This window comes from Xenopus tropicalis, chromosome 10 (genome assembly GCF_000004195.4).
Source record: "Xenopus tropicalis strain Nigerian chromosome 10, UCB_Xtro_10.0, whole genome shotgun sequence".
Taxonomy (NCBI): domain Eukaryota; kingdom Metazoa; phylum Chordata; class Amphibia; order Anura; family Pipidae; genus Xenopus; species Xenopus tropicalis.
In genome coordinates this window covers 22,239,489-22,251,850 of record NC_030686.2, presented here as the reverse complement: position 1 = coordinate 22,251,850, position 12,362 = coordinate 22,239,489, and the positions used below count along the sequence as shown (strand labels likewise).

The 12,362-nt window shown below is 41.4% G+C and overlaps 1 protein-coding gene across 2 annotated transcripts in view; it reads right to left on the bottom strand.

Moving 5' to 3' along the window:
* Positions 1–12,362, bottom strand: part of ezh1 (enhancer of zeste 1 polycomb repressive complex 2 subunit) — a 37,367-nt gene that overhangs the window by 16,168 nt on the left and 8,837 nt on the right. For both annotated transcript variants that reach the window (XM_031894474.1, XM_031894473.1), the window contains exons 7-13: positions 12,176–12,286; positions 11,870–12,034; positions 8,554–8,656; positions 1,949–2,112; positions 1,522–1,613; positions 882–1,053; positions 444–640 (exon numbers count right to left, since the gene is read on the bottom strand). In XM_031894474.1, the coding sequence (XP_031750334.1) occupies positions 444–640; positions 882–1,053; positions 1,522–1,613; positions 1,949–2,112; positions 8,554–8,656; positions 11,870–12,034; positions 12,176–12,286 (1,004 nt within the window). The remainder of the gene's footprint in view (positions 1–443; positions 641–881; positions 1,054–1,521; positions 1,614–1,948; positions 2,113–8,553; positions 8,657–11,869; positions 12,035–12,175; positions 12,287–12,362) is intronic.

Here is a 12,362-nt window from a genome sequence, read left to right as displayed (position 1 = left end):
GTGGTTCACAAGTAAAAGATGTTGGAGATCCCTGTGTAAATGATACAATAAATGAAAAGGATACAATAAATGAAAATGATCTAAGAATTGCACTTATATTGCCCTTTCTCTGAACTATTACAATATACAATATACTATGCATTTTTAGGCAAGAGAAGCACAGAACCTATTGTGCAATGTGTCTAGATTCTTAGAGTGTCTTCTTATCTAACCAATTCAAATAACAAGAGCCAATCAGCACTGACAACCTCAGCCATAGCTAAAATATTTGATCAAAAGCTTTTGTTTGCAGAATATTCATAGAATATTGTTTGCAGAATAATTGGCAGAATATTCACTATTATTCATTTCCTAGACTCAGCTATATCATAGGAGTATAGTATAACTAACTTTAAATAAGTTGTTGCAGATCATTTGCACCCAGAGCAATAATTCCCACCAACCTGCTTGCATGTCTTGGTGCCCATTAGACGAGCAATGGAACAGAAATTGTTGAAGTAAGTTCCATGGAAGACCCTAAAGAGTGACTCCTCAGCTCCAGACCATTCCACTGGCTCACTGGGTTCAGACACATCTGGAAGCTCCCCACTTAGGCTTCCCTGCCTTTGTTTGGTAGGGGTTTGGCTCCGTGAATTTGCTTCTGCAATATCAGGAAAACCCATTTTTAAAAGGTGACTTCCCTTTTCTTCCTGTGTTTCCTTTTCTCTTTACCACATTCTACATCTACTATTTTGATATTGGCACAATATACTCTACTAATTAGACACAAACAAGACTTTGCATTCATAATTTTTTTACTTAAAGTCCTGTACATGTTACACTGGTCTTTATTTTGGGTTAAGCTTTCTGAAAACCTCATGAGAGTGGTTCTCTTCCATCACCTGAAGAGCTAGAAGCACAGTCATTGCCAGTGTCTCGATCACTGTCCCCCTCTTTAGTCTCCATTACATTAGAGTTTGAGCCAGAGGCAGCAAGGGCTGTGGTTTTCCGGCGACGCCTTCCCAAGCATTTGGATCTGGGATTGTTCATCATAGCATATTCTTTTGCTCCTTCCTGGACATGAATAATAAGGATGAACGGAAAAATGAAGCAACAGTTTGTAGCCTTTGGTAGAACCCACTGGTATACACATTATTTACAGAATGAGCAGACAATGCGTGTATGGGTTAAGGAAACAAGTTTTCAAATAACCAACTTTCTGCCATGTGTTTTATAAAACTTTCTCATGCATATCTAAAGGTGCTGGGATTTATATTTACAAATGTTAAGTAGTTATAGCATTTCTAGCCAATGGCTAAAGGGGATCCAGGAAGCAGAAAGAGCAGACAGAGCAACCCTACAGAGCCATGGGCCACAGGTGGCCCCCTGAATTGCCTATATTTTGACCTACTGCACCATTCAGATATAATTTTTAACCAATACATTAAACAATTTTACCAAAATCTATACAAATAATTTATTTTACCAATAAACATAAAAGAGTCCTATAAATTGATATCACTGTTTGAATGGTCAACCTACCAGCCACAAGAAGCAATGAATTCCACAGGGCTCAGTTTCAATCTTTATTTCTCGATTCCTTCTCCTGTATACATTAGGACTTGCGTGGAATGCTGCAACAAAATATATATATTATTATATATATTATAATATATCTATACAGTAAGTGAAATCAAACAAAAAAAAAAAAAACAATGTAGAAAGAAGTTATTAAACACAAAAATGGCAATAAAACAGATTCATTTAATAGAAGAGGTTGTAGTAGTCACATATACATTTAAATCCACACTCTCTTGTGCAGTAGTTATGCAGTGCCCTTAGCACATTTTACTACACAGCAAGGACTGCAGTGGTAAGTTCCCCTTTATCAATGTTACATTCTGCTCAAGCTTAGTTGATGCTACATAGGGTCTTGTACATTCACAAATGTTACTTTTGTTCAACTTACGGTGTAGAAAGCAGTCATACTTAAAACAGCGGCGACAGAATAGGGTGTGGAAGGAGTGAAGAGACTGCTCCCTTTGCACAGATTTGGCACATGGTCCATCAATGTTAGGAGTACACTGGGGAGGCAATGCATTGGGATCATAGGCTTCTGTCAGTTCTTTGTACCTTGGTAAGAAAAAGTAAAAGGAACATGTGCATAGTTTTCTAGAGAAACAAAGTACAAAGAACTATGTTTTGAGCAAAGCACCTCTCTTAGCATGTCATTGTTTGTCTTTGTTACAGAAGCCTTATAAACCATGTAATGTTCTTTACATCCAAAGAATACAGAATCAAGGAAACACCAGCTACATAATTTGGACTGGTCATGTTGGTATTCAAATGTTAGTCTAAAACCAACATGGCACTGTTTCCAATAACCAGAACAGTTATGGATATTTAAATATTCGAGTCTAAGGGGGGAACTGGCAGCACTGAGGGCAGCTGCAAGCATGGGGGAGAACAGGAGGCTCACTGAGCAACCACTGGCAGGGGCCGGTGTAGTGGGGGGGGGGAAAGGGACAGTGGAGGTTAATGAGGGAGACAAATTTGTAACAGTTAAGAGGGGAAGTAGGGGACACAAGGGTAGGGGGGCTGGTTCAAAGCTTGTACAAACCAACAGATTTGCCGCGTTAGGTGAAGATGCTGGGGAAGGCAGCTCTGAGCTGGCATGTATGGAGCAGGCTGACTCTCAGAGCACCCTGGGAGCCGGCACCTCTAATACAGGTGGGGGGAGTAGTGCTAGGAAGGGAAGGCAGGTTATAGTTGTAGGGGATTCAATTATTAGAAAGGTGGATAGGGTAATTTGTCGCAAAGACCCTACATGCCGAACTGTGTGTTGCTTGCCTGGTGCTAGGGTTCGGCATGTGGTGGAACGAGTGGACAAATTGTTGGGAGGGGCTGGGGAAGACCCGGCGGTCTTGGTACACATAGGTACCAATGACAAAGTTAGAGGAGGGGGGGAAGTCCTCAAGAACGATTTTAAAAAGCTAGGTGCAAAGTTGAGGGCGAGGACTTCCAAGGTAATTTTCTCAGAGATATTACCTGTGCCACGAGCAACATTAAGAAGGCAGCGGGAGCTCAGGGAGATTAATGCGTGGCTGAGAGATTGGTGCAGGGAGGAGGGCTTTGGGTTTCTCCAGAACTGGGCTGATTTCTCAATCGGCTACAGGCTCTTTGCCAGGGATGGGCTGCACCTCAATGATGATGGGGCAGCTGCTTTGGGGGAAAAGATGGCTAGAGGGTTGGAGGAGATTTTAAACTAGGAGTGGGGGGGGAGGGTGCAGCGGGAAATTCTGTGGTAGACAGGATAGATGAGGTAGTGGGCACAGTAAGGGAAATTGGGGGAGGAGACTTGCTTCAGGATACTGATAATGGCAGGGAGGCCCATAAGTTGTTTACACGTTTACACGTTTACACGCCGGAACCAGTATTAAATGTATGTTTACCAATGCAAGGAGTCTGACTGGTAAAATGGGAGAGCTGGAGGTACTGGCGTTGGAGCGGAAATATGATGTGATTGGTGTTGCTGAAACTTGGTTGAATGAGTCTCATGACTGGGCAGTTAATATTGGGGGGTATACATTGTTTCGGAGGGACAGGGGCAATAGAAAAGGAGGAGGAGTGTGTCTGTTCATTAAGCACGACTTAAAAGCAAATATTAAGGAGGAAGTTATGGGGGGAACAGAGGGAGCTGAATCCTTATGGGTTGAGCTTCTCACAGATAGTAAAGAATCTACCAAACTAATTGTAGGGGTATGCTATAGACCCCCTAATGTAAGCGAAGAGGAGGAGGCCCAGCTCCTGTTGCAAATAGAAAAGGCTGCTAGTTTGGGGCAAGTGATTATAATGGGGGATTTTAATTACCCTGATATTGACTGGGGCAATAGTACTGCCAGGACAGTAAATGGGAACAAGTTTATAAACATGCTGCACGACAATTTTATGTCACAGGTTGTTGAGGAGCCAACCAGGAACCATGCTATACTAGATCTAGTGATCTCTAATGACCCAGAACGTATAGCAAATGTGCAAGTGGTTGAACCCCTGGGTAATAGTGACCATAATGTTATTTCATTTGATGTTTGGTGCAGGAAACAAATTTACACGGGGGCAACAAAGACACTGAATTTTAGGAAGGCAAATTTTAGCTCCTTAAGGGCAGCGCTTCAGGGCATAGATTGGGGCATTATATTTTCTGATAAAAATACAGAGCAGAAATGGTTGTCATTTAAAATGATATTAAATCATTACTGTTCTCAATTCATTCCATTAATAAGAAAAAGTAGAAGTGTTAAGAATCACCCTATGTGGCTTAACTCTGAGGTAAAGAAGTTAATAGGGAAAAGGAAAGCTTTTAAGAAATATAAGTCAGAGGGGACAGTAGCTGCGCTTAATGAATATAAACACTATAACAAGTGTTGTAAAACAGCAATCCGGAAGGCAAAGATAGAAAATGAGGAGCGCATCGCGGCCGAGGCCAAGACTAACCCCAAAAAGTTTTTTAAGTATATTAATAGTAAAAAGATGCAGGTTGAGGGTGTGGCCCCATTGAGTTATAATAACAATATGGTTACAGCGGATACAGAAAAGGCAGATGTGCTTAACCAGTTCTTTTCTTCTGTGTATACAGTAGAGGAGCCAGTGGGCCAAGTCCCACCCAATAGCTTCACTGTTGCCTCAGCTCCAACTACACAGTGGTTGGCACAGGATATGGTGCTTAAAGGGTTACACACGATAAATGTAAACAACATAATGTTATTTCATTTGATGTTTGGTGCAGGAAACAAATTTACACGGGGGCAACAAAGACACTGAATTTTAGGAAGGCAAATTTTAGCTCCTTAAGGGCAGCGCTTCAGGGCATAGATTGGGGCATTATATTTTCTGATAAAAATACAGAGCAGAAATGGTTGTCATTTAAAATGATATTAAATCATTACTGTTCTCAATTCATTCCATTAATAAGAAAAAGTAGAAGTGTTAAGAATCACCCTATGTGGCTTAACTCTGAGGTAAAGAAGTTAATAGGGGAAAAAAGGAAAGCTTTTAAGAAATATAAGTCAGAGGGGACAGTAGCTGCGCTTAATGAATATAAACACTATAACAAGTGTTTAAAACAGCAATCCGGAAGGCAAAGATAGAAAATGAGGAGCGCATCGCGGCCGAGGCCAAGACTAACCCCAAAAAGTTTTTTAAGTATATTAATAGTAAAAAGATGCAGGTTGAGGGTGTGGCCCCATTGAGTTATAATAACAATATGGTTACAGCGGATACAGAAAAGGCAGATGTGCTTAACCAGTTCTTTTCTTCTGTGTATACAGTAGAGGAGCCAGTGGGCCAAGTCCCACCCAATAGCTTCACTGTTGCCTCAGCTCCAACTACACAGTGGTTGGCACAGGATATGGTGCTTAAAGGGTTACACACGATAAATGTAAACAAGGCACCGGGGCCAGATGGAATACACCCTCGGGTACTGAGAGAGCTAGGGGCAGAATTGCAGTGGCCCTTGTTTCTGATATTCTCAGACTCGCTCTCATCAGGTATGGTACCTAGGGATTGGAAGAAGGCGAATGTCACTCCCATATTTAAAAAGGGAGTAAGATCTCAGCCTGGCAATTATAGGCCTGTAAGTTTGACATCCGTGGTGGGCAAGTTATTTGAAGGCTTGTTAAGGGATCACATTCAAAATTATGTAGTGGAGAATGGCATTATGAGCAGTAATCAGCATGGCTTTATGAAGGACAGGTCATGTCAGACCAATTTCATTGCTTTTTATGATGAGGTAAGTAAGAAGCTGGACAGTGGGGATTCAGTAGATATAATCTATTTGGATTTTGCCAAAGCATTTGATACCGTTCCCCACAAACGACTGCTTTCTAAGCTAAGGTCTATTGGTCTTAGTGAAGTCGTTTGCACATGGATAGAAAACTGGCTACAGGATCGGGTACAGAGGGTGGTTGTTAATGGCACATTCTCTATTTGGAGTAAGGTTCTCAGTGGGGTCCCTCAGGGTTCTGTACTGGGTCCACTTTTGTTTAATTTGTTCATAAATGACTTAGGGGAGGGTATTATGAGTAATGTATCAGTGTTTGCAGATGACACAAAACTCTGCAGACCAGTCAATTCTATCCTGGATGTGATCCTTAAGAGGTGACATGATAACTATTTATAAATATATAAGGGGATCATATAATAACCTCTCTAATGTTTTATTTACCAGTAGGTCCTTCCAACGGACACGAGGGCACCCACTCCGTTTAGAAGAAGGGAGGTTCCATTTAAATATTCGGAAAGGATTTTTTACAGTGAGAGCTGTGAAGTTGTGGAATTCCCTCCCCGAATCAGTCGTACTGGCTGATACATTATATAGCTTTAAGAAGGGGCTGGATGGATTCTTGGCAAGTGAGGGAATACACGGTTATGGGAGATAGCTCTTAGTACAAGTTGATCCAGGGACTGGTCCGATTGCCATCTTGGAGTCAGGAAGGAATTTTTTCCCCTCTGAGGCAAATTAGAGAGGTTTCAGATGGGGTTTTTTGCCTTCCTCTGGATCAACTTGTAGTTAGGCAGGTTAGGTATAGGCATTATGGTTGAACTTGATGGACGTATGTCTTTTTTCAACCCAACTTACTATGTTACTATGTTACTATGAGTCATTGCAATCTAGCCCAGATCCACTTTTATGAAATTTTACAGGGAAATAATTTAACCAGAATGACCCTGAGCTTGGCCAGGTAGAATTTTTGCCCAAGGCGCTTAAGTCCCATTCCCTCTCCCCTGTCACCATGTTCTGCAAGTCACTGCACACAACCACCCCACGAAGGTGCACAGTAGTGATAAGCAGGCCGATCTAAACCAGCAGGTTGGGTAGGTATGGGCTGACCCATTTCCCCCCAGAGGCAGGTTGCAGGTTGTTATAGAAAAAAAGTTGTCTACTACATTAAATGCCCTTGCAGACTGGGTTATATAGGCCAGACAAGTCGAGCAGTGTTTGTGTGCGACTGAATGAGGACAAATCTACTATCCGGAATTATAAATCCCCCCAAAAGAATAAATAAATAAAAACTGGTTAAAAAGCAAGGGAAAGAGAAAAAAAGAAACAGCTTTAGCCAGACATTTTTTTGAGTCTGGTCACCACTGTTTACACTGTCGTGTGACTTATTTTGTGACTTTGATATATCTATGCATATTGGGCATCAAACTGTTCAGTAGACCTTAGGTGTTCCTATTTAGGGAGATTTGCCTTTATCTGCAAGAAATTGTGAGAGATAAATGCGGCAAATTGCAACATTTTTATGCAATTTTCTGAAATGTCATAAGAAACAGCAAACTTAAAAAAGTTTAAAGAAAGACATGGGTACCCATTTTGAATTTAGGGGAATGTGTACTTTCCAAAAATATATCACTTTCTGGGGTGAGCGTACTATTTACTAGCTTTATCACACATACAGTATAATGATCTAAATGTGTTGATTTTGCTGGAACTGAAATGAAAGATCATATGGGGGTATATTCACATTGGTGCCCCTACATGCCACATACTTAGGTAACCCTATACATATTGGATATCAAACGGTTCAGTGGACCCCTTGGCATTCAAATATTCAAATATAGGGTGTTTTATCTTGGTACCTAATGCTATGTGGGAGATAAGATGCTGCAAAGTGGAAGCTTTAAAGAGAATTTTTGGAAATGTCATCAAAATTGCCAACTTTAGAAAAGCTTTGTGGCTTGGTACTTTGTAGTAGAAAGACATGGGTACCCATTTATTTATTTTAACTAAGATTAAATGGCAGTGATATTCCAGTGCTTAATGATAAGATATGGTCTGATGTCCTCAAACTGGTTACAGAAATATCAGTTTCCATGAGGAATAGATACAGTATATTCAGAAAACATTTTTAAATAGAGTGCCCAGTGATACAGAGATTCTGGGGCAAAGTGTTAGTTACAGTTTCTTAATGAGAAGCTTGCCTTTGTACTCCAGAACTTTGTCTCCTAGGACTGACTGGAGACCTGCAACTACAATCTCATTCTAGACTGTTCTATCTGCAGTTGCTTTACTATGCCAAGAGATCCATTCTAATGCATTGGAAGTCTTTAGATCCTCCTCCCCTTCAATTTTGGTGAAAATTGGTTGATGATTTGCTACCTAGTCAGAAACTGACTTAACTAGCAAGGGGTGCCCGGAGAAATTCAAGGTCATATGGGGCACGTGCCTGGACCTATAAAGTCTGTGAATATGAAAAACTATTAATCCTGTACATCCATAACTGTTACCTTAACCTCACCTATTTTTTCTTGCCTTTCTCTCTCTTGTTTATCTGTTGTTTATTTGTTTTAATTATAAATTGTGTGCAAAATATGCAAAATAAAATCTTTAAAAAAAAAACCCAAAAAACATTTGCAATATTATTAAAGCTATTTGCAAATGTAAATGAAATCAGCACTGGTTTATGGTCTGTGCCTTGAATAAACATTCACATCAGCAGCATTAACAGTATGTGCTAAACTATAAATGGCTATTAGGTATGCTTCATAAATTATGATTATTTTAAGAACCAGTACCGTTTTTTCACTTCTTCTGGAAAGCCTCTCTCTGGAAACACAGCTGATATTGCACTGAAGATCAAGTCATTTGGCAGAAGGCTCCTACAGACTCTCTTGCTACCTGAAATGAAACAGATATCACATAAAACAGCGTTTTTCAACCGTTGACTGGTGTGCCGTGGCAGGGCCGCAATTTTTACTTTCAGTTTTTCTTAGTAGCTCGGGCCCCCTTTAATAAAATCCGGGCCCTGTCATTGGTTGCGCCCCGTGTGTACGGGTGACGTCGCGTGTAGGCAGAAGTGCAGAGGCGGCGCGCCTGAGGGATACGAAGATGCTGCTGAAGCCACCGGAGAAGCCGCCGAAGAGCAGAAGTAAAATGCTGCTGGGCACCAATGTATTAGGGGGGGCCACGGGGCACACTGACTTATGGGGGCACTGCTGCTGGGCAGCAATGTACTAGGGGGGCTGGCTCTTGGCACCAATGTACTGGGGGGCACTGCTGCTGGGCACCAATGTACTAGGGGGGCACTGCTCTTGGCACCAATGTACTAGGGGGGCACTGCTGCTGGGCACCAATGTACTAGGGGGGCACTGCTCTTGGCACCAATGTACTAGGGGGGCACTGCTGCTGGGCACAGAGTTACATTTTTTAACATTTTCTAATGGTGGTGTGACTCGTGATTTTTTTCATGAAACAAGTGTGCCTTTGCCCAAAAAAGGTTGAAAAACACTGACATAAAAAACATATAAACATTAGGAAGGATCATTTTTTTTTCCTACGTAGCGTCAATTACAAGAACTTCGCAGCTGGTATAAGCAGCACTGATCCTACTTAAAATATTTATAACTGTAAATGGGCATTGAAGAAATTGCCATTGTCCTTAAGCTTACAATATACCCTAGGATAGAGATTCCCAAATTTTTTCACTTCTAAGCCACGCTCAGATGTAGAAAGTGTTGGTGAGTCACATAAGCATTTAATAATGTTCTCTGGGGATGCCAAATAAGGGCTATGATTGGCTATTGAGTAGCCCCATGGGGACTGATAGCCAGCGGAGGCTCTGTTTAGGGTAAAAATGTGTCTCTGTGCTTCAAAAACTTGTCTCCAAGCTAGAAATACAAAAATGGCTATACTTATACTTCTATCTATCCATACACTCACATACATAAACTGTATATACAAATATTAATGCTAACTGTAGATATTAGTATCATTATAGATACTATGCTTGTCCAAGAACTCAACCAGGCCCCTCTTAAAGGCATTAAAAGAATCTGCCATTACAACATCACAATTCCACAACCTCACTGCCCTCACTGTGAAAAACCACCAAGCTGCTTCAAATGGAAGCTCCGTTCCTCTAATCTAAAGGGGTGGCCTCTGGTGCATTGATCGTTTTTATGGGGAAAAAAAACCATCCCCTATCTGCCTTTAATCCCCTCTAATGTACTTGTACAGAGTAATCATGTCCCCTTGCAAGTGCCTTTTTTCCAGAGAAAACAAACCCAACCTCGACAGTCTAACCTCATAGCTTAAATCTTCCATCCCCTTTACCAGTTTAGTTGCACATCTCTGCACTCTCTCTAGCTCAATAATATCCTTTTTAAGGACTGGAGCTCAAAACTGTACTGCATACTCAAGGTGAGGCCTTACTGGGATCTATAAAGAGGCAAAATTATGTTTTCTTCGCTTGAGTCAATGCCCTTTTTTTACACAAGACAGCACTTGGAAGAACAAATGTTAGAGGGCAAGTTTAAATATTAGTTCACTATATGATTCTGATACCTTAAATATTATATTTTAGAACCAGTTAGAACAGAACCTTAATTGCACCTGATGCAATTGCAGCTGTTGCATTAGAATGCACTGCACTTCAACAGCAAATGGACGCAGCTGTATGGAAAATCTTCAGATTCATATTTTGCCCTTTCCAGCTCTTAGCATCCAAATGATGTCAGTGCTTGACCCTTAGACAAAAGAGCACTACAGTAGTGATGAGCGAATCTGTTCTGTTTCGATTCGCCGAAAAATTCGCGAATCTTTCAAAAGATCCGCGAAACGGCGAAAATGACGTGCGAAAAAAAATTGGCGCCCGCGGCTATTAGTTTGTCACGCGGCTATTATTTCGTCGCCCGCGGCTATTATTTTGTTGCACAGCTATTGTTTCGTCGCCCGCGGCTATTGTTTCGTCGCCCGCGGCTATTGTTTCGTCGCCCGCGGCTATTGTTTCGTCGCCCGCGGCTATTGTTTCGTCGCCCGCGGCTATTGTTTCGTCGCGCGCGGCTATTGTTTCGTCGCCCGCGGCTATTGTTTCGTCGCCCGCGGCTATTATTTACCCAATTTTTGTACGTGCGCCAAATTTTTCCGCGGCAAATTTTTTCATCCGTTTCGCGAAACAATCCACCAATGGCGAAACACGGAAATTCGCCGCAAATCCATGCCTGGCGAAACATTTCGCCCATCACTACACTACAGTGGTTGGCTGGGTATATGGACTCTGAACAGGAAGCAGGGCATACTGAGCAGCACTATTTGGAACTGCAAACTGCTTTTGCAAGTACCTTTAATGGGATTTTTCACACTACAGTGTGCGACTTTGCACCTTTTTACAGATAATATACTTTTCTATCAGGCCCGGACTAGCAATCTATGAATTCTGGCAAATGCCAGAGGGGCTGTTGTAAAGTTACTATTTATTGGGCTATTGGAGGAGCTTGTTAAAGAGTTAAAATAAAAAGTTTATTTTAGTAATGTAATTAGTTAAAGCAATATGCAGGTTAGCCAGCAGGTTGTGATAAGTCCACCTATTAACATCAGAGGCAGCAGTTGTCCTGACAAGGAGTGCTTAGAGGTGAAGTGTGCGTCAGAGAGGGAACTGAGCGTTTAGGTGTAGGTCATAGGAGGGCCTTTGGGTGAAGCTTAGGCACTGGTAATACGGTCACCACAGAGGAAGGGGTAACAGTCCCTAGTGAGCAGGGAGCACCTGGAATGGCTAATGGCACCCTGCCTGTGCATCCATATAGGACAGGGGTCCAGGAGGCTTCTGTGAGAAATGCTTGTGTGAGAAGCAGATTGTGAGAGAGAATGAATCTGCAGTTATTATGCATTATTTTATTTGTCCACCTTTGTTGGCAGCCAGAGTTCAGTCTTAAGTCTGACTCTCTGCGACAAGTGGCTGTAAATAAAATGTTAATTAAAAAAAATTGAGATCACATTTGTTTCATGCAATTTTCTTGGATTGTGGAAAAAACATGATGCCACTACTACCAATACAACAATTTGAGTAAAACAAAATATCCTTAATGGATAAGTTGCCTTCACTTGGCCATTTACCTTCCTCAGCAATGCGTTTCCTCTTCCTGGTCATGGGACCCTCTTCCTTTACCTCCTCCCCCTTTCCTTCAGTAGAATAACTAAGCCATTTCTCCTCTTCATCGGTATATTGAAGAAGGGCTTCCATAAGCTCTAAGAAAGAAGCATCATCCAGTAGACCAGAACCTGCACACAAGAACTCAAGCTGACTTGATTTTTTAGAGAAAGCTTATAGGTTAGCTAAAAATCAAAAACAAGTATTATATCGGTTTCTAAATGTACATTTTGTCCCCTTGGTCCAACATGTAAAACAAAAAAGTTGATTACCTGTTTTAATGGTACTGTTTCGTCCAGAGGAGAAGGACTGCCCAAACCTGAATAACCGCTCACGGTCATGTAATCGAGGACTTGATAACATGGTTGATTTCAAGTCTAATTCTGAAATTGGAAAAAAATAAAACTTTTTTTTTAAAGCAGCCTAACAAACTTAAAAACTCCACAAATCAATAATCAA